General features: G+C 40.3%; 1 protein-coding gene across 2 annotated transcripts in view; it reads right to left on the minus strand.

The window, feature by feature from the left end:
* Positions 1-11,502: 11,502 nt before the first annotated feature.
* Positions 11,503-23,533, minus strand: part of gabrb4 (gamma-aminobutyric acid type A receptor subunit beta4) — a 53,789-nt gene continuing 41,758 nt past the window's right edge. The window contains exons 5-10 of one of the 2 annotated variants that reach the window (XM_085288541.1): positions 21,877-21,959; positions 17,909-18,046; positions 15,094-15,246; positions 13,785-14,041; positions 12,981-13,070; positions 11,503-12,680 (exon numbers count right to left, since the gene is read on the minus strand). In XM_085288541.1, the coding sequence (XP_085144667.1) occupies positions 12,327-12,680; positions 12,981-13,070; positions 13,785-14,041; positions 15,094-15,246; positions 17,909-18,046; positions 21,877-21,959 (1,075 nt within the window). In that variant the 3' untranslated portion in view covers positions 11,503-12,326. The remainder of the gene's footprint in view (positions 12,681-12,980; positions 13,071-13,784; positions 14,042-15,093; positions 15,247-17,908; positions 18,047-21,876; positions 21,960-23,533) is intronic. The other variant, XM_085288542.1, reaches the window with a different exon arrangement.

The raw sequence follows: 23,533 nt of genomic DNA on the forward strand, positions 1-23,533 counted from the left end.
TGTTGTGATTGGTGTGGGGGTAGGGACAGGCTTAGGGCGTCGGGGGGTTCCCCGGAGGCATCTTCCTTGGGGGGCTCAACCCGGGGTAGCGGTCATGTCCGGTTAGGGGCTCTGTTGGCTCTCAGGTGACTGTTTCCTCGTGGCTGCGTGCAGCGGGGCTAGGGGAGGGTCTGTGCTGACGGACGTGGGTTACTGACCTGGTAGCCTGTCTGCCCCTGGGTGGGTCCGGGATGGGCGTTAGGTTCTGGGGGCGCTCCGTCTCTGGGCTGGGGCCCTGGCCGGGCCTTGGGGGCTTGGGTCCTGGTTGGTGTGTTGCCGGGGTTGTGGGCGGGTGGGTGCATGGGGGCCCATCCCTGGCGCAGGGTGCCGCAGGTGCGTCGAGCCACCTGGGGGGCTCTTCAACTGGTGGGGGAGATTGTCACATCTTGCAGGAGCTTTCCTCTCTTCAGGAACTCTCTCTGCAGGAAGGGGAGATACAGGAGAGGTGGAGGAAGATCTCAGCCTGGGCGTCTATTGTCTCATGTAGTCTGGAAGATGAGTGGATGGTGGGGTGGGTGCAGTTTTCTCTGTGGTGGGGTTGGGTGGACTGTCTTGGGCTCTGTGGGGCCGTGAGGCGCTGCTGCACTGGGCCCCGGTCTGGATGGGCCTGGGCCCCCTTTCCCTCGCGGAGTATGGGGGTGCCTACTGGGGTCAGCGGGGGAGCTGGCCCCAGGGAGGGGTCACTTGCCCCTCCCTTCCTTCCCTCCCCATCTCCAGCTGCCTCCCTCTTCCCGCTCCACCACAACCACCCACACATGCAGGGCCTTGGAGTAGGGGTGTGTCACCAGGGTGCAGAGGAGGCTACCCCCCCCCCCCCTGTCCCCTTCTGGCTGCCTCTGCCTCAATTTTATCCCACAACTTAGACATTCACATTGCTCACACTCTCATTACACATACATATAGGATCTTGGGGGTGGGCACGCTACACGGACTCCAAAAGACCATCAGGGTGTACACCTCACCCCTGGCATCGTTGCCCACCCCTCAATGTTAAATACACGTAGACATTGAGGGCTAGCAGGAGGGACTATGCGCTTACCTGCTGCTCTCTGGCAGGTAGCTCCATGCCCTCCTGGGTTTTAAATGCACCTTAGAACACACATGCATCAACACTACAATGAGCGGGTGGAGGGAGGTTTGGAGTCTTCTCTCACCCCCATTCTCTGCGACCTGCTGGAGCGGGGGGGCTAGGAGGAGGAGTTGGCCGTCCGACTGCGGTCTGGGGTGTGGGGCCTCCCTGCTGCTGCGGAGTCGGGGCAGTCTGCCTCTCCCCACCGCAGGGAAAAGGGTAACACCACCTAGGTCTGGGTGCAGTTCCCCCCTCCAGGGGCAAGGGTACCTAGACCCGGTTCGTAGAGTACGCTTGGGGAGTGTGATCGTGTGTACAGCGTCTCTTTATGTTTGTCTCCACGTTGGTTGAGTGTGGAGTAAGTGCATATGAGAGCATGAGGGTGGGAATGGATGTTTGTGTCTGTGTGTGCCTGTATGTCTGTGTCTATATGTCAGGTTGGGTGTCAGGCGCCACCTCTCTGGGGACATCTCAGGCCCTCCAAGGTTTGGAGGGCCTGAGATGGCGTCCCCCCACCACCACTTCCCCTGCCAGTGGCGGACTCCCTCAGACATCGGTGCGTTGGTGGTTCTTTGTGTCTGGGGATGGGCGTCCAGGTACACACCGGCTCACTCCTTGGCGGCCACTTATCGGGGCCTGGAGCCTGGGGCTCGCTCGGGCCACTTCGGAGGTGGGGTGCCCCCGGCCTCTCGGCCTGGGGCTCGGTCACTCAGGCACAGCTGGCTGCCGGCGGAGCTCACGGGCGCGTCACTGCAACTCCCCCTGGCTTCTGCCTCACCCTTTTTGGCTCCTACCTCAAAGCACACTGTGTTCTGTTGATCTTATGTGCTGCACAATAATGTTTAATATTTAGTATTTACTGTCATATTCCCATATATCATTGTGATGTTGTTTATTCTATTACTCTTGTTCTCTTCTGCTTGTTTTCTTTTTTCTTTCTCAACAGGTGATCCAGGTGATCGATATATGGTTTTCTTTTTTTTTTTTTTTTTTTTGCTGCCCGTTCTGTTGGTTTTTGTTTTTTGCCCTTCTCCCCCGTCCCTCTTCTCAGCTGTTTCTCTTTCCCTCTTTCTTTCTCCCCTTCTTTCCCCCAGTCAAGTCTGTCCCGTATTCAGCAAGTGAAAACAAAATAAACAATAAAAGGTGAATCAAATGGACCATTATGGCAAGGCTGGGATGGTCAATTTGGTAAAGTAAATCCGTTGGGCATCTTTCTTTGCCTTTAGACAATAATTCTGATGGCAAAAGAGCCAAACGGGACGGGCAAAAAATAAATAAATAAATAAATTGAAAGAATGTTTCATTGAAAACATGGTAGCTATCTAGATTAACACAGGCAGTTAAGCCTCCGTTGCACTAACATAAGTTCTGTTAACTCTACTGATTAGTTAGTTAGGGAAACAGCTTTTGATATATTACTAATGTTAGATAAAACCTTGTTTGCCAATCACACTAAACTGGCTGCTGTTAATTAAGCTGAATGTCTAAAATGTCAAAATCATATTTTTTCTTCTTTTTCTTCATGATGTTCCAAGGCAATGAGGCTAACATGGTAAAAATGGCTTAAAAGTGTCATATTCATTAGAGGGGGTCTTTGAACTGTTGGCTGTTCTTTGGATGGTTCAGAACTTAGTTAGTCCCAATATTTATATGTTTCCAGTCTAATTTCTACCTTTTGTTTAATCCTAATTAGCTGGTTATAGAAACTGTAAAAAAAAAAAAAGAGTTGATATTAGCTTTTAGCCCAAGCCTTGCTATTTATAAATCTAGCCACATGACACTGCAGTTAGCATGGGTATAGAGTCTTACTGGGGCTCCAAACAGGATGTGTCAACGGCAACGATGCTACCACCGCTGTGTGCACGCATTGTGATTGAAGTTCATCTTATTTGAAATTCGATAAATCCCCAGTAGCATGCAAGTGCTTAGCGGGCACCAGGCATGAAAGGCAAAATAGATTCACGTTAATAGTGTGTATCTGAATTCCTTGAATTGGATGACCTAAGTTTGCATTTGTATTTAGGCCTTGGGAGAAAAACCTTTTCTCAGAAACATGATTCAATCCAAGTAGACATGTTAGCTTAAGCAGCTAGGTTATTGTAGGCAGGCAATATATCTAAACAGGTAAAAGATCAACAACTCTATTAAGCTTCTTAACCCTCTCGAGGCAGGCGTTGCCGATTTGCAACAGTTAAAAACGAACAACCTGATTACCCCACATACATATTTTATGGGTTTTTTTTTACCACTGCAAGACTTGGTTGTGCATTAGCAAAAAAAAGTTTAATTTGAGCCTGAGAGGGTTAACTGAGGTAATAAGTGTGGAGCAGGGAAATTATTTTACTGCTATTGTTAAATAATTATCATCAGTACCATTGCATTAATAATATAAATCTGCAGTATGATCATTGCTTTAACAATGTAACAGATAGCTTTAAGAAGGCCTTAAGATGTTTATGATGATGTTAACCTTGTATTTCAGATGCAGTTATAACTATTTTATACATATTGCATATCTGTGCTTATTTGAGTTGATGTTCAGGTTCTTTAAAGGTCTTAAGCTTCACTGACGTGACTGTTCAGGTGATACATGCTGAGGGAAAACTAGAACATAGAAGGAATTGCAATACATGCTTACAAAACACTTATATCAGGTCATTTTATATTAAGGTTTCATTAGAGGTTTTTGATTAGAACATTTATTTAGCAGATGACATATACATAGTCTCAGTGAGCCTCTGGTCTGGTAAAAGGTCAGAAGTGCGAGAGGTGACATAGAGGCTGAGTGAGGTCGTGACACACACACATGAGTTAGATTTATTTAGAGGAGAGAGAGATTAGTCATGTCTGGATTGTAACGGTGAAAGTGTCTCGGTAAAAGAGGAACCGTCCTTGTCTTCTCGGCAAGAAAGAGGAACTGAAAGGTTGACCGGAGGAATCGGCCATGAAAATAGAAGATGATGTTCTGTGTTAAAGGTCATTGTGGTGTTGATTTGACGTATGTATAAAATGTATCTGTGACGCATGAAGGGGCGTCAGTAAATCAAGCCCTGACGGTATAAAATCTGTGTATGCTTTGAGGAAGTCGAAGACTACTTGCTGTCTGCGTACAGAGTGTCTTCCCACACGTGTGTAGTCATTAAAATCATTGTTTGACCAAGAGCTTCTGGACCATGGGTGGTTTGTACTTTCCTTCCTCAATTTTGAACCTTAACATAAGATATAGAAGTTTTTGCTTGAATATTTTATTGACGGGTGATGCAACCCATCTGGAAATTATGAAAAATCCATCTATTCTGTCGTGTCCCCAGCCAAAGCCACCAGTGAGGATAGTAAATGCAGCATCGATGTTTCTGTTATGAACTTGACTAATGAGCTGAACTTTGAAGCTAATAAGCACTTAAAACTTTACCTAGTCTAGTTTGTAATAGTGCACAACACTGAAATGTTAGAATCTCAGGATATCTGTGTTTAAAAATCATTAAGAGGCATGGAACTGATGACTCTTTAAATCTACGGATACACAAATAACAGCACATTCTGGTATGTGCTGATTTGGTTACTTATTTTAAAGAAAGATTTTTTCCATTATGTAATTGCAACTACACAGATAGCTACATGTATTTAAAGACATATAAAGTGCAAGTATCCATCCGCTTCTTAAACCTTATGTTCTCCATGGTCACAGGAGTGGGCTGGAATCCATTTCAGCAAGCACTAGGGATCTGACAAGGGCTCACCTTGACATGTTTCCAGTCTATCACATAGCTAACATGGATGTAGACAAACACATTCACACCTACAAGGCTATTTAAAGCTTCTGGTGGACCTGAACTGAATGTCTTTGCACTTTGGGAGGAACATGGCTTTCACACAGTGGAAAATATTGTGCTTTCTGAGTATGACTGCAAGCGCAGCTGATGAACAGACCTTAAACAGCATCGAAACGAGTTAATACATTTTGTCTATGCATGTTAGATCATTTGGAGGTCACAGAATGTTAGTAGTGTGGTAAAAGTACATGCTTTACATTTAAAACACTGATGTGCTTTTATTCAGGTTGTTGCTTCAAATGAGACTGACGACTGGGACACAGGTTGCATCCCAAAGCCCCTCCAAACCCACCGTGCTACTTGATCTGCATAATCAATAAGCTGATTTGGACAGTAATGAATGTTTCTTAAAGTTTAGATTCCTTTGTGCAACATATTTTAAATCTCTCTCTCTGGATCATTACTGCTGTCTTTGCTCAAGGTGCAATTACATTGAGAGCCCATTCTATTCACTTTCACCACCTAAAAGTTCAAGCCCAGACTGCATCCAGGAAAAAAACAACCCTAATGTGCAACCATATATAGCACCATGCCCTCAGCCAGAGGACAAAGAGTCTTAGCAAAGAGCAAATTAATCATCATGTGTTTTGTAGAATGCAAACTGCCCCACAAAGGCATTCCTGCTCTCTGATTTATTATCATACATCTGTAAAGAATGTAAAGAAAAATGAATCTTAATAGTTCCTGAATTGAAAAAGGGGCAAATATTACACTTGTCAGCAGGAGTCACTTTGCGTCTTTATTCAGGAAATAGGGTATGAAAGGAGGTATATTCTCATAAACGCGCAATGTTTTGTAATCAAATTAAAAGAAGACACTCTTGATTTTTCTTAATTTTTTTGTTTTCAGACTGTCTTCATATCCAGCAGTCCTTATCAAAAGCAAGACACCAGCTAAGCGGTGAGAGCTCTGACAACAACCTGGAGTAGCAATGGCAAATACCTGATTTTGTCCTCTTGGTTTGCAACATTGTATTTATGCTATTTACCTTTTGGGGACTAATATCTGAAAAAGAAATTAATCAAAAGTCAAACAAAACAGTGTCATATATTAGTCCACAAAGGGCAAATGAAAAGACATTAGCTTTCTTTACTGTATAAGCCTTTATTTGTAAAAAGTTGGTTGTTTGAATGATAACCCTTTTTATACCACATACTTGAACACCTTGTATTTGTAAAAAACACATTTTGTTCAAACACCTAAAAAAGCTGATCGACACTATAACATTAATTTTGCACTGACAAAAAAAATACAACTTCATACTACACAAATGTTGATTTCATGAGTACTGGTACTCCAAATGAAATCAAACACCTTATTAAACAACTGAATCAAATAAGCGCCCAATGTGAACAAAACAATTACAGTACAAAAAAACAAATGCATTTTTCTTCCAGTGCCAGTATATCAGATGAATTACATTTCCTTCTTATGATAAAACAACAACAACAGTAAGAATAACAATCCATAACAAATGTAACGAATACAATAAATTTGAAATGAACACAGAAATGAAGAAAAATCATTTACTAATTTATACCGAAACAAAAGGAAAAAGCAAAATAATGGGCTGTTTATCTTGTGGGGTTCTTCTTTTTGTTTTCTTCCATTGCCAAAATTTAAAAAGTGTTGGATAATTTTCTTACCTACTGGTTAAACATGATCTAGTCTTCCTCCTTTAAAGAAGGAGGTACAGTAAACTGATGCGTAAGTGGGAATCAGCACAGCTTCTTTGCGGGAATCCTCGTACAGTAACCGACAACAGACCTTAACCAGAGGCAACTTTTTAGAGAGGAAAATACAGGGAACACCAACTCACTGTGCAATCACATGGCTTACGTTCAGATGCTAATAGCAAGCATCCTTTACATCCTTTGTTGCTGAAGGGCGTTTGATGTTAATGCTTATGCTGAACCTGATAAAACTACAGCATCCGCTTGGTGCATCTGTTCCAAATTGTGTGATTTACAGTTACTTTTGCAGAGGTACATATTCGCGTTTTGCCACAATCGCGCGATACGTCCTCCAGTTTTATGAACAGTTTTTTTCACAAGATTTGCAGAACTGGCTGTAAAACAAGTGCAATTTTGAGCATGTAAACACTGGATCTTTCTCTTCCTGGCTGTGGAGATGAATCAGATGGTGCGGAGTAAAAATGTAGGAAAATTAACCTTTTAAAACTCAGGTCATGCAAAACAAAACCAGTTACAAGGTACATACAAAATAATGAATGCACCAACAAAAGTTCTTCCAACAGTGAGGAGCCAGTCAGCCTTGTTCTGGTGTTTTGGTTGGTTCAACATGCTCGCGTGGTTGTGGTTCACTCTTTCAGTGCCACATGAAGCGAGCTAATGTGGAGACTGGAGATGAAACTTTGGTAAGATGTGTAATGGCATTTAACGTGGCACTTTATAGAACATCGAAAAGAGCACAAGCCCACATTAACTAAACTGTTTAATAATACTATGAGATTCGTGGATCTTTACATGCACCCAGGGAATAATTTTGTATTAATACCCTCACCCCCGCTAAAAAATACTTCACTACCATCCTACACAGATTTGTGCAACTGAGCAGTTGCATTTAGGCAACTGGCTGAGTGCCTTGCTCAAGGGCACATGCGACTGTCTTGTTGAGGAACAGGTAAGAACATCCCACTCGCCTTCTTAAGGCAAACCTGCTCCTCTAGCCTCTACGAGCCAGCAAGCCAATCATGCCCTTAATTTTCTGAGAGGATTCGCGGATGACTGAGTGATTTATCCATGGCTGAGGTAAATGCAGCAGGTGTCCTGTACTGAAATCTTCTGCAAATCCTAAAGTTATTAGGAAATTCCCATTCGCTGAGAGTGCACCAAGGCCGCATACTGTAATTTCCAGGCATCTTCAACAGCATTAGCATTAGCCTTGTTCTGGAGGGAATGGGTGAACCGATACAAGCTCGGGACCACCAGAAACTCCTTCACTGTCAGAGGACTTTGCATTGATTTCTCCATTATTTTGTGCACACCGTGTATTTCTTCTGTTTCATTTTTTAGGTTTCGTTTGCAGAAGTATGCCAATGCTAGAGAAGCTGTCCATGCCATTAGCAGTGAGGCTAGCTGGTATTACGAACTGCCATGTTTTTGTTCATGCATTAAGAACTATTAAGTGAAAGATATCATATTTACAGTACAATTCACATGTAATTACACATATACACTAGAGGCAAGAAAATTCACATTGAAATCAGTTCAACACATTTTTTCTCCTCCTCCTCCTGCTCCACTCCATGAACATGTGTCAAAAGAAATTTATTTTCTCTCTCATATAAGCAAAAAATTTAAAGTGAAAGCATAGAACAGAAGATCCTCACAGCTTTTTGGGGAACAATGTGCTGATTTCGTGTTCAGAAAGCAGGTAATACATGTTCTCCCTGAAACGAGTGGTGGAATTTTGTTGTTGTATTTTTTCTTCTTCTTCTGCGAGCATGCAAGGGCCGCTAATGTTTTCCCTCCGTATTTGCTTGGTGTTTATTAAAGATATGCATTTACTATTGACAAAAAAAAAAAAAAAAAAAAAAAATATATATATATATATATATATATATATATATATATATATATATATATAGATATAGATATATATAGATATATATATGAAAATGGATGCTTGAATTGATTTCTGTCAATAAACCAACCTGAACAAGAATGTGATACTTGTGTCAGTTTACATCACAAAATGTAGTGTAAGTGCAAATCATTGAACCCTAGTCAAACGCGTTCCACCAATTTACTTAAAAACACTTGTGGTTGTGATACTTTAACAAACAAAAAGTGCTTGTTTATACTAGAACAAACGGTATAATCTGGCCTCATAGGTTGACCAAACTCTTAGCGAAGATCCACCAAATTCCATTCAAACAGTTTGACAAGCTGTTAGTGTGCAGCGCAGGATGAAATGACAAAAATTCATTAAAAAAAAAAAGAAAAAAGAAGTAAATTGTGTGTTACTGGTATGAACTTCCATTTATCATTACTCTTGTTTTATTGTAACCTGCAACATAAATTGGAATATGTATATCTCTCTCCCCGACTCAGAGAACTCTGTGTACCACTTACCAATTAGGGCTGTCACGATAAAAAAAAAAAAAAAAATCAACAACATTATCAAAATAAAAAAAAAGGCACTAATGCTGTTGGTCAAATTCTAATATAACTTTGTTTATTTTGGGTTCTTTTTTTGGCAAATTAATTAAACTCATAATACAACTGCATGGAAGTTATGAGGGACTGTGACTGTAACTCTACAGAGGCATACAAAAAAACAAAAGCAAAACATTTATTACATGTGCATATTTAGCACAAGATCCATATTGCATTCCTAAATATCACAGTTAATGCTAATAAACGGTTATCGTGACACCCCTAATGTCGACTGTCCACACTGTGGGAGTGCAATCAAAATCTGACTGCAAAAAAACGACTGGAAAACTGAGGACTGTGTACAGTAATGATGTCAACTGAATGTTTTACATCAGAACATCCTCATATGTTAAAATTGCAGCATATGTGTAACAGGGATGCGTATAATTATGTCAAAGGGGCACTCCACTTTAGCATTAGTTGGGCGGGTGTTTGGCGCTACTACTGCATATGTGAACGAAGCTGCATAAAGCTTTTGTGCTCCAAGTGATGCCATTTTGGTGGAGTTTCTTCCGTAGATGCAAGACTCTAACATGAAAAGATTTATGAGAATAATAATTTTCTTTAAAAACAGACATTTCTCCTTCTTTTTGCTCTAAACTGTCCATCAGTCTGATAGGAGTGTGATGCTAAATCAGTGAAATGCTATTTTAAAACTGGTACTGGGCTTTTTTAGGCGTGTCGTAACCACTGCCTGTGTTTTTTGTTGACAGCCTTAACTCACTTTCATTTGGCAACTTTAAAAGACCCCACCCCCTTTTTATCCTTTACCCTTGCTACAGTACGCCACTGAATATGTAATCTTCACTTAACAAGAGAACCTGCTCCCGGGCTTGGTCAAATTTTCTCATAAATAACTATTTCCTTTTCTTCAGTAATCGCTGTGTTCTAGCCGCATGATTAGACTTTAGGATCACCGAGACAGCAGACTACTTGGCTGCTGGAACAAAGACAAGATATCCGATATAAACACACTACACTATGTATTTGTGTTACTCTTGTTGTCTTTCTGTAAGATTTCATGGGTTGCTTTATATTCAACAGTGAGTGTTCTTCTTTTTTGCTTCTAGAGAATAAGACAACAATGCATAAAATGTACACAATAAGGAATACTAAACTCAGCTCAAGGCTTGGGCCACATCACAATACAAACTTCACTAAGATGTAAGGAGACAAATTGGTTTCTGATTAGCACTCCTTTTATTTTAACACACCTTAGACACCTTAACTTCATTAATATGTTTGTGTGTAGTTGCTCTCTTTGTAACTTTTATTTTTTTTTTCTCCGGGGCCAATGCCCCTAACTAGGTTTGGTTGTGTATGTTGCTGCTTTTTGCTCTCTTTTCTGTCTTTCAAAACTTTTACAGAGTGTCAGCTGTCCATCTGCTTTAATATCATAAAACGCTTTTTAGTGGCTACAATTTTTCAACCTATATACACTATTAACCAGGCCTATTAAAAAAACTAAAAATACAATGAATTAATTAATGAAATACAAAATCTTAGAGGTTTTTTTTTTCTTTGCAAATGAACCTGAGCACTGAAAATGCAATGTGTGTGTGTCTGCATGTGTGTGTAGGTGTGTGTTTGTGTTTGAGCAAAACAGCAATAATCCATATGGATTGTAGGCCTTTTGGTTGTTACATCATTCAATTTATGGCTATTTCTGGGACACTTTCCCCCCCAAGAATCCTTCCTTCTTATAGGCTGTCGTTTCTGATCCTCGGGGTTTGGCGTATGTGTGGGATGGCACTGACTGAGTTTAAGATTGAAACGTTGAATACTTTTTTCCCCAACACCTTCTGAACGCGCTGCCCGATACTGTCCCGATCAAATAATCTCGACCTCAGAGCCTCCGACACTGAGAAGAATGCTCAACGAACAAAACAAAACAAAAAAAGAATACTATATACTCAATGACAACTGGTCAAACTGTAGGCGGATATGTTGACTCTTTTGAATATACATGTTCGCACATCTTCACTGCAGAATAATTTCAAACGAATCACAAAAGCAATCCTCCGTTTCCTCTTAGCAAACACAAAGCAGGATATGACGTCAATGAACGCTGCATCTAAAGAGCGTCGTTAGGAGGAAAGAAACAGCACAAATATACTTTCATGAGAATACTGAATGATAAAATGTACAGAATATGCTTTTTTTTTAATCTCCAAACAATCAAAATGAGTAATGCATACCTTTGACTCTTTTATCTTGTAATGCCCTAGCTCTAGAACATGTTCTGACACTCTCTGAAATCACAGTATTTTTCAAGTCAAAACCATATCTACAATAATCAGTATTTTGTTTTTAACCGTAATGAAAAAAAGGAGCCCTCTCCCTCAACCTCCAACCCCCCACCCAATCCCCACCCTCCCACGAGGACGCGTTTCTAAAAACAACATGAGAAGAGAAAGGAATACAAGGGTTGTGTTGACTCTCGTCGAGAATGCGGCGGTCGTCCCCCATCCGAGCGGCCCTCTAATGGAGACCATTAGGCCAGAGTTGATGTCTGATAAAGAGAACGATATCACTTCAAAAAACCCAAGGAACAACACATAATCCAAACAAGGTTGCTGTACATAGTAGAACCGGAGATTTCCGTGCATGTTATCCATGGGTGATGGCAGGGGTGGGGGAGGTGGGGGATTCGGCTGTAGGGGTGCGTGTGGGGGGGTGCCAAGGATCTCACTCAGCTGATGCCTGAACAGACAAGCCACCACTGATTTCATGAGCTGCAGAAGAGGATTTTTGATTACAGTAAGTATCAATAAAAAGTCAATGGGACTCTGAGACATCGTTTCTCTCTCGAGAGCTTTCGCTTTCTCTTTTTTTTCTTCTCTTTTTTTCCCCCTTTTCTTTTTTTTCTTTTTTTTTTTTAGCAAAAATATCATGCAGTCTTTAGTTCCAAAACCCCCCTTGGTGGGATCTCGTGTTTGTTTTGTTCGTTTCAGCAGGAAAAAGAAACTCAAAGTCTCCAAATTCTTCTTTCACAATTATTCTTAAACATTCAAGTCATCCTATTAATACTTTGTACAGCAGAAAGGTCTTTCGGATTTCACATGTGTATATATAAATATAATATATAGAAATATGCATATACATATGTTCAACTCGTATATGTGTATACATATTTTGGAACTGTATCAAAGCCAATTTAATGTGCTCTCAAAATATGGCCCATGATTCCTTGTGGGATGCACATCATTTCACATAGTACAACCAGTAGATAAGGTTGAAAAATCCAAAGGTGATAGGGAAAATGACCCGGGACCACTTGTCAATGGTGCTAACATCTGACAGGTTGGGGATTTTCAACTTGAGCTTGGAGGAGCGTCGTCTTAGCCGACAGTTGGCCCGGCTCCGCATGGCACTCCGATCCAGCGAATGGTGGCTGAAGCCATCTCGGGGGGCCATGGGCTTCCTGAATTGGACCCCGGAGCTGTCAAAGGACATGACCGAATTCCGAGAGTCACTGACGCTGCTCCCCACGTCAGAAGGCATCACTTCGTTATTCATCTCCAGCGTGGTGAGGAGGATGTTTCCATAAGCATCCACCTGTGCAAAGCGGCGAAAGACACAAAGATTCAGCGAGGTCTGAAATGCCAAGGAGCAGCCCCATTAATCCCATTAAAACTGATACTTATGTTAAACCCCCCCTCCCATCCCACAAGCTGTCAAGCTTAAGCAAAATGCAGGGATGATATGGAATGTCATTTCTCGCATGCAACAGAAATAGTTAACAAGACTTTCTTTATATATTACTGCTATTATTATTTTCTTTCTTTTTTTTTTTAACACAAGTTACTTTATCGTGAGGTCTGGCCTACAGCTGATATGATTGCTAAATAAATGTACCCCAACTTTTCTTTGTTCCTCGAGATACAGATTTCTTCGCTGTGTAAATGACCTGAAGGTGTTGGTTTGAAACGGCACGGAAATGGAGTCCTTGCAATGTGAAAGAAAAATGAAGAGAACATTAAACGGCTATAAAAATACTGGCAAATAAGCACATTTTCTCAGAAATTACACAAGGCATAAGACATAGAGTTAACAGGAACAACTTTTGAATAAACATAGCATTTTTAGTACCTCACACACAGGAAAACAGGAAAGGGGGGGGGGGGGGGGGGCTTTTTTCACTCCATTTTAGCATCTGTCATTGGCAAATTGCATAAGTGCTGATGCTTCCTTATCTTACGTTTTGATGTTTATCCAATTTTTCTTTTTTTCATTTTGCAGGAAAACAGGCGCTGAAATATAAGGCCGGCCGAGTGAGAGTGAATAAAGCCTACAGCATAAACATAGACAACAACCTAAATAAGAAATGGGAATGTTTACACCACTGTTGAGTTAGATGAATAGGTATCTCAATGAAAAAGGCTATGTTCGATAAAAAGCAGTCAGTGCTTGAGGGAGAAGCAATGGATGATGGTCGGTGAATGCATATTAGGCTGTGGTGGCATCAGTATGCTTGTGGAAGATTACTTCAGGGACTAGTGTATGCATATGTGTCTTTGGATAAAATGGCTGTGGCTCGAAATCTTATGTGCAGAACATCGTTGTTTTGTACTTGAACTCTGACTGACACAGAGAGGTGGAGTACAAAAAAAGGGGGGGGAAAGAGAGAGAGAGAAAGAGGCGGCAGATGAAGATGCAAACCTGTTCCCTCAGGCGCTTCTCTTCGTATCTTGTGCGCTCATTGTTGGCTTTGTTCAGCCTCTCGCTGAGTTTCTTCTGTTGCGCGGGGCCCCGACCAAAGAACACGTAATTTACAAAGGCATATTCAAGCAGGGCCAGGAACACAAACACAAAACAGCCCATGAGGTAGACGTCGATGGCTTTCACGTATGGAATCTTTGGGAGAGTCTCCCTAAGGTGGGTGTTAATAGTGGTCATGGTAAGCACCGTTGTCACACCTGAGTACAGCAGCACACACACACACACAGAAAAGAAACACAGAGACCGTCAGATACTGCACATGTACACACTTTTACTCCAAACTGTACTTGTGTATCGTTACTTACTGCGTGGTGATAGAAGTGGTGAAAGGAGTGCACAATTTACTTTTATTTAGACAAAAATGTCATTCCAGTGTTCTTTTCTCCCTTTTAATCTTGCATTGCTTTGCTAATATAGTGGTAACTAAGTAATATTTGCCTTTAATGCGTGTTAGAGGAGATAAGGAGAAAAGTGGGATTGTTAAGTAAATGTAATCGGATACATATTTTTACTAGAGTTCATTGATTGGCTCCAAAGTAGGAGTTACAGTTCGCCGCTTTCACAGGGCCTCTGTCACTAACACAGAGAGACAGCCAACCATTCACATCTACCTCCAATTTACAATCACCAGTGAACCTAACATAAGCCTGTCTTTGGACTGCCAGAGAAAGACCATGAAAACATCCCCACGCAGAAGGGCCCAGCTGGGGGGTGGATTTGAACAGAGGACGCTGCACCATCACTATGCCACCGTGCCACCCTGATCACATCTTAGTCTAACTATCATAGCGTTAGTCACTTTGATGCGGTTTATTCAATTATCATGGCAGACAATGCTCTGAGAATACTTGAGAAATTGGATAAGTGTCATGAAAGTTACCAATTTTGGTAGTGTAGCTGGGCCTTGTGTCATTACTAATTATTTGCAATAAAAATATTATATTTAAAATAAAGATTTTTTTAATACTGTCTCACTGAAATAGTTGTGTTATTCTGTTTTTGGACTAATTTCTGGGAACAAAAGAAATTCCACATGACCGCAATGTCCTATTGAAAATAGCTGATGCTGTGACCTTTAGGTGTGCGTTTGTTGTAATTATCTATCAGTCATTTGCCTGTATATGCTTCAGAGTTACACAGGAACAAGTAACACTGCACGACAGCCACATGTTGTTCCTTCCTGTGATAATAAATATATTCTAGCAGAGATAGTTATGAGTTTAATAATGCAGCAGTGGCTGCGGCTTACCCAGGGCCACCCGAGCTGCAGAGGCATCGTAATTGATCCAGAAGGAGACCCAGGAGAGGATGGTGATCAAGATAGAGGGCATATATGTCTGCAAGATGAAATATCCAATGTTCCTCTTAATCCTAAAACTCAGTGAAAGCCTTGGATATGCACCTGTAAGGAGAGAGGATGGAGGATGGGTGATTTTGGAGCAGGAGAAGAGTGAAAACACATTAGTAAAAAAAAAAGAAAAAGAAAGAAAGGAAAAAAGAAGGGAGAAACCATGGCACAATTTAAGTGTTCCAAACTCTGCACTTTGACAACACGCAGGGTAGTCATTTCTCCATTTGTTCAGATGGAGCACTTAATTTCCCCAAAGCGATGGATTCCTTTCCAGGGACAAGTTCGATTCCAATTAAACATGGCAGAAAGTCGCAAACGAGGCAGATTTTTCTGCAACCCCTATCTCAGCAGGCAGCTCCAGCATCCCTCTGAGAATTGTCACAGTGAGCTGCTCTGCTTTTCTTTTGCACTTTCTCTGTCCTCTAAACATTAACAAACGGCCATTTTTAAAGGTGGATAATTGCAGTGCATGCCTATATGCTGAGAGGAAGAAAAATGTGTGCCGTAAGTCATTTATTGCAGAATCTTACCAGAAAATGTTTTCTAGGAAAACTATCAGCCAATGTAAACACTGATGGGTGGTTTCTCTGCTGTCTAGACAAGATATTTTTAAAAAAAAATGTAAATAAAACTAGAATACAATGATGTACAAAAGATTTTGAGCACAATATTTAATTGGAAATCGTGCAAGGGCATGTTTATGTCTAACAGAATTTCATTTTGAGTGTGAAACTGTCAGCAAAAGTTGCGACAGGGGCACCGTGTTACATCTTGTCATTTTTTTACACAAAAAGATGAGCATTTGGGAACTGAACAGGTGAATGTGTTATCCAGTGTTGGTTTTTACTTTTTTACTCTGGATGCTATAACTCCAAGAGGATTTGGTTGGACATTATGTTGCTGAAAGAACTTTCGGCAAAAAGTGCTGCTCTAAAATCTTCATGAATTTTATTGAGTATTAATGGGAGCTTCTGTGCCATTGCACTAATGCACCACCACACAATAGAAACTGTAGTTGTTGGCTTTGGACCAATGTGTTACCTGACTTACCACCTTTAAGTCACTGATCTGTCATCTTGTCATCTCACCAAAGGACAATTTTCCACTTTTTTTTTCTTTGCATGATTTTCACTTGTATTGTATTGTCGATGTAGCAACCTCGAATTACCTGTAAATCTTTTAATGGACATTCGCATAAATGCCTTATCAAATGTGATAAATACATGCCAGATAAAGAGCAGCAACAAATATTATTGGAAGTCGTCAAACTCAATGAATTATTAATCATACATTCGACTTTTTCCTCTGTTTACCCTTGTCTGGTTGCTTAAGGGAAGTTGGAATCAGTTGAAACACAACTAAAAGGACATTTATGTTACACGTCTAAGGTCGCTTCTACATCTTTGCTTGTTGAAAGTCCGATGAGAAGATTAATAATCCGTACGCTGAATACGAAGCACAGATAGAGTGAAGTGTTAGGTTAACATAAATACTGCAAATAAGGATAATGAGCTAGCATGCCTGTATTCAGAGGGGAAAAAGCTCACCTACTAATAAAGCTATTTATCTCTCTCAAGCGCTCTAATTAACACATCTCATCCCCGGAGTCACTGACGTTTGCCGAGCAAACTGACAAGATTGCAAGGAGGCACTGCCACGGGCCAAGAAGTATACAGTATAAGGCAATATTGTCAAGGTCTGCGGAGGCAGACCGTGCGGAAAGGTGTGTGGTGGACCCAGGTGCGAACACAAACGAGGATGCAGGAGTGGATTCCAACCAAAACGAGCCTTTTATTATGGCTGAAAAACTCATGGAAAAGAACAACAAAGTAACTGAGGGAAAACCTGAACATAGACTGGGAAACTATGACTCTAATGAGATTTAGACTGCAAACTACAAACTATGGCTGGGATACTATGACAAGGGGTAGGGGAGATAACACAGACGACGCGAGACAGACTGTATGAAACACAGAGACTAAATACACATGAGGGATGATCAGGGGAAGTGGCCACACATGGGAACACAGCTGACACACATGAACTTAACGACAGGACAGAAGGAGTGAAACTGAATACACTGACCGTGAATACAGACTTTCAAAGTAAACCAGGAAACATGGAGATTAGACAAGACACATGAACCGGGGAGACGTAGTACAGGGGAGATGACATAACCACACGAAGGGCAAGGGAGACTTAATACACGGGTAGTATGTACAAATGGCTGGACTGCCTTAGTGACCCTAAACAAAGAATAAACATCAAAATAGGCTAAAACACAAAACACTGGGTCGCACGACCCAGGACCATGACAAATATAAAAGCTGCTGCTTTTGCACTTTTTGTTTAAAGTAAACAAGATATGTTTTGTTAATTGGTAGTTTAATTCCTGGAAAAAACAGCCTCCCCCTCATCATTGCTCTCCATCTTCATAGCTCACTGTGCACAGCAGTAGTTTTCTTGTAGTTATGATTCTTTTAATAGCAATAATGATAAATAAAAGCTAAATCAAGAGTTTTAGAAGTGTTGCATGAGTAATCCTGATGAGACAGTTCTCTATAATCTCTAATTTGTGAGAAACAAAAAGATGTTTGCTGGACCATTTCAGGCTTTCATAACCAGCAGCTCAGTTTCTAAATTTCTGCATTTTTATTGTGATTTATTGTGCTTGTATGCAGCCTCTGTCTAAATAGATGTGAAGCATTCTTACCTGTAGTAAAGATGACCTCCTTGGACACCAATTGGGTGGCCACGATGGAGAACTGAGGTAACTCTAACTTGTCAACGCCTGTAACAGCATTGTCTCCTCCTTCCCAGAAGAATACAATGTCATCTGTGGTATATCCATCTGTGCCAAGGTCGGGGAAAATGAGAAGTCAGGGGAGGGAGGTGTAAATGTGATAAAGAAACCCTCGTTAAAGTCAACCACATTTCTGTATGAAGTCTGATACATGAGTATGGATAATAAGTCAGGGCCTGCACTGCTTTGAAGTCACTGAGAGTTCAGGAACATGGTGTCTTTATATGTCTGTTGACTGCCTTCCTAGATAATAGTTATCTATCTATCTATCTATCTATCTATCTATCTATCTATCTATCTATCTATCTATCTAAGAACATCATATAAACAGAAAAGCATGGTAGTGGTAGTGTGATGATCTGGGGTTGCTTTGCTACTTCGGGAGCATCAACCAGGATTTCTGCTCGTTACTAGAATGTCCTGAAGTAGAATTCCCTGCCATCAGTTTGTATCCTGAAGCTCATGCATACTGGAGTTATGTAGCAGTCAAAGTCCAGACTTAAATCGAATTGCTTTGGCAAGACCTTAAAAGGACCGGACCATTCCTGCTAAAAAACTAAACAAAAAACCCTCCAATGTGGCTGAATTAGAACAATTCTTCAAAGAAGAGTGAACCAAAGCTCCTCCACAGTGGTTTGAAAGACTCATTGCCAGTATTTGCAAATGCTTGACTGCAGTTCTTGCTGCCAAGGGTGGCTCAAAAAAGTGCATGTGGCATTTGTTTTTCACATAGGGACGGGTAGATTCGGATAGCTTTTTCTCCTTAATAAAAGCTATCATCATTTAAAAACTATTTTGGGTTATGTTTGTCTAATATTAAAATTTGTTTCACGATCTAGAACATTTACGTGTAACAAACGTTCATGTTTTTGTTGTAGTTTTTCATTTGGTGTATTTGTTAAGTAAAAGATCAAGTGTAGTCAAGCAGTGGGAGCAGGAAGAACACATTTTTGCTTAAGACTTAAATCTACCAATCCATAATCACATGCTTCACTATCCCATCTCCTGTGAAGATATAGCCCCGTATGCATTAATATCTACATAAATTAACATATACTGTATCATAGGTATGACGCGCCCACATATTCTCAACTGGCAGTGCAATTGAAAGTGACCACAGTTAGATTTATGTCAGTAGGCCAGCATGCATTCACTGCAGAGCCGTTTCTCAGTCTGAGAAGTATTACTCCATTTCACATTCTACTACTCTGTGCTCAGACCTGGACTGCATTCAGTAAGGGACCAGGATTCATTACTATTAAATCTCTCTTTTAGGTTATAGGAAATGCGACATTGTCCATGAAATTGAAACAAGTGGCTGACTTATAAATCAAACTGATGTTTAATGTGCACCATTCACTAGTGCATAGCTTCCATGACTGTAAATAGCAGAAATGCATGCAAGTCTTTAATTCACAGCCTGTCCATATTTGATTGCTTATTGAAATCCCCGAGGGTAAATGCTAGGCAGTTTTATCTTGAACAACATGAACCACAAAATATCTGGTGTATTGAGCAAGTGGATTTGATTGATGGAACGGTCAATGAAAATGATCAAGCAAATACAATTTTTAATTACACCACAAGCATATTTTTCTCTCGGATAATGATTTATTGAAATTAAAGCATTTGGGGGAAAATAATATGTGAAACAGCTGCCAGCTAATGTTAGGAGTTGTATTTTATAGGAAAGTTTAAAGTGAAGTGCAGACTTTTAGTTTTTATTTCAAGGGCTTTTTTTTTTCAATAACTATTTGGGAATTACAGACATTTTTAAACACAGCCCACTCGTTTTCAGAGGATCAAAATTATGAATTGACACAATTTTAAATATAAGGATTGTTTTTTATACTTGGATGAAAATTCTTTGACTGGCTGAAATCTTGTTTGTGGTTCTCTCTGCCTTCAGGTTTGTACTTAGTAACTGAAAAGCATGCACTGTTGGGTTGAGACCAGGAAATTGATAAATATCCCAAACCCTTCCTGGTCTTTTTTGATACTTTGTTGATGTTTGTAGTTTTGCATTGTGCATCTTTTGGCAAATTATGGGTAGAGGATACGCTACTTTGAGTTTATGATTGTTTTTTACTTTGTTTTCTTTGTTAACACAAGTATTGTTTGATGGCTTTGTGTTGTGGTAGTGGTAAGACTGTTTATTAATCGGTGAGCATGGCTAACTTATTAGTCTTTCCCAAAATATCAAACTGCCCCTTTAGGACATACTGAAAAAGTTCCGATTTTTGAAAGAAACATACTACCTTATTCAAAGTATCTGGGTCCAGACTACCTTCTAAATGAATCATTGCTGATAAGCCCTGAATCTGGTGCTAAATGGAACCTAACCAATAACTAATTACTACCTTCTTGCTACCGATATATTGGTTACATGTCTTATGTACAAATTATTCATTGAAATGTATGATGTGGATGTGATGGGTAGAGTTAGTATATTATTTATTAATGTGGACACTATGTTACACATTGAAAGTTCACTACGGTTTGCAGTATTAATTACTGGCCTTTGCCACTGAATAATCCACGGCTGGCTTGGTCCATCTGTCACACTGATGGCGGACTGTGACTATTAAAACTGGGACTTCAGCTCAGCCAAAACTTAGCCGCAACATTAAAAAGGCAGCAACCGGGAAAAAGATTTTGCCAGTAATAGGGACTATATCTCAACCTCACTTCCTATTTCATCAACTTAAGTGATGTCGTCATCCAAATAGATTCAATTTTCCTCCCTTTTCCTGTAAAGAACGCAGACAGTTCGAGTGTATCGGTGTTTTCCCAGACTACTGAAAGGAACCAAAGAAGTTATCTAATTTTTGTGCGTGTATTTCATTTCAGCTCAGTTTTGCAGTCATTTACGGTCATATTAGTTTCTCTCCTCTGCGTTCTTTGCTGATCTATGCACCCTAAAAACCCTTTTAGATTGATTACTGTCTCTTTTGGAGGTGAGTAATCAATGCACATCATCAAGCACTGCAACTTTTTCTTTTTCTGAAGGCAGTCATGAAGTCATATACGCCGAGGGTTAAACATCAGACAATTGCCATACATGTGCAAAGATGACAAATATCTTTCTAATTCCTCATGCTACAAAATAAACCAAAACAAAACTTTATGTATTTGCACCTAATTCAATATAGATTACCTGTATTGTAGTGATTAGCTAGCAAAAAAGTCATGGTTGAACATTAGGGTGGAGCATACTGGGGGCCGTCTGCATTATGCGAAACTCTTGAACCTTTTATGCATCAGTTTATGAAGGAAAATTATTATCAGGCCTGGGGAGTAAAAATATGACAAAAATTCTGATATAAAATAGAGTTAAGCTCCCAGACAAACCATACTGCTTTTAAATAATTATTCTCAGCTTTTCTTCCCCCTCACAGTTTGGGCCACTCTCCTTAAAAGTTGCTTTAGTTAATTGAGGCTGCAACACTGATTCTTTTTCATCCATCCTGCTTGAGATCATTGTCCTGCTACATGGTCCAGTTCCGGACAAGGTTTCGCTGTTAGACAGAGGGCCTCACATTTGATTGTACAATCATTTGATATACAGAAAAGGTCCTGGTCATGGCTCCAAAACAAGACCAAATCATCACCCTTCCACCACCGTGCCTACATGTTTGTGCTGATATGGTTTTTTGGATTTTTCCAAATGCAGTGCATTCTTGCATACTTTTTCTAATTGTAGTGTCATGAACTTTAACATTTAACATGCTAACTAAGGCCTGTAGGGTCTGAGAAGTAGCTCTTGGGTTTTTTGCTATTTCTCTGAGCATTGCACAGTTTGACTGAGAACAAAAATTTATACTTATGGCTGTAGGTATGTTATTTTTTTTTTTTGAAGGGTCTTTTGCATTACTCACAGCTTTCAATTTCCAGGGTGCAGTTCTGTTCATCAAGAGGGTACCTCCTTAAGTCCATCATGCAAGCAGCAGTAGTGGTTATCCTGTGAGACAAAGACAGAATAGAGACATGAAGACCTGGTACAGAAAAGACCAGATGAGGGGAGTAGTAAAAAGTCCAACAACAAGGAAGACATAGTGCAGTGGGGCAAGGAGTGGTCCTTTACCTGGAAGTTTCAAGTTCTAATCCTGCATGAATCCAAAACTTGCATTAACCTTTTTACGGCACATGTGAAGCTCATGGTCAGGAGATCTGCAGGAAGTAGATTTTCTTTTTTCAAATTCTTCCTTTTCTTGACATTTTTATATTTCTCCTTTAATATAGAGGTCATCATTTGTCATGTTGTACATAATAATGAACCATTAGTATGACGATTCCATAATCAAAATTCCCTTTAAGAGTAATTATTCTGCAGGTCATTGATTTGATGACAGTTTGTCAATACTCTATCTGTCCCTATGGGTCTGAACATACATAGCTTTGTAGGTTCTTTTCTATAAAGGGGAAAATGTGAGACTTCAGTGTGATTTATACATTTGTGATTTTTGAGGTCTGGTGACGTTATTTCGTTTTATGTGGATCACTAACTGCTCAGAGCCTGCATAGGATTTTGTCGATTTATGTTATTTATTGCTTGCTCTGAGATATGCATTTCTGCCAGGTAGCTTTAGAAAAATGTATGCATAGTAGCTTAATGCCAATAAATCAAGGCGCACGGGAAAGCAGCTTTGGCTACAAATTACACATGTGGGGGTCTTTGAGATATTCACCGGTGCAGCAGATTTTAGTTATTACATTTCTGCGGTTTATACCAGCTGGTATGTGTTCATCACACCAGTTCTCATTTGCTTACTGCTGCCCTGTGCAAGTAAAATATATTTACAGTAAATTAACTTTCAGGTCATCGCCTTGTGACAGAAGCAAGCAGCACATTCATGTGAGAGCATGATAGCACCTCACAAAGTTTCAGCTTTTAGGGGATGCAATACTTTCGGGATACACTGAATCATATAAGCCACAGATGCTGCCAGAGTCCATGGTTTTATACTAATATAGCAAGAAAATATACACAACCATCTACCATAACTAGAATTAGAAATACATTAGATAATAAGCTCTTTGTGCTGGAAATATATTGCTTGAACACAGAGTCTGTAAATTGGTCATGGTGGCGTGAACACAGTTCTGCTGGCAGGTAATTGGAAAACAAAATATGTTCTGCTGAAGCTGATTTGGCTATATTTACACCCCAGCATGTGTGGCTACTAAAGCCATGATGGCAAAAGGCACCATGAAGGGTAAAGAAAATTATACATGTACATAAACAAAGTGTGCGACACGTATGTGTTTATTATTCACAATAACACTGTGCTGCATTCTGCTGCACAAGCAGTAAGCTGTTCAATCTGCATGCTGTTCTGCTCTACTGTACCGCACCTCCCTGTTGTCTCACAGCGATCTTCTGCTGAGAGGGTATAGCAGGGCCACTATTGTTACACACTGTGACAAGATAACATCATGCCTAATTACATTAACAGAAAAGGTCCCTTGGCAATCGTGATTTGAGACCAAAAGTTGAAAAAAGTCAAAGTTAACAATAATTACAGTTTAGAATTG

Source organism: Mchenga conophoros, linkage group LG10 (genome assembly GCF_057382185.1).
Source record: "Mchenga conophoros isolate Kocher_MC1m ecotype Shallow Benthic linkage group LG10, M_conophoros_male_GT1.1, whole genome shotgun sequence".
Taxonomy (NCBI): Eukaryota; Metazoa; Chordata; class Actinopteri; order Cichliformes; family Cichlidae; genus Mchenga; species Mchenga conophoros.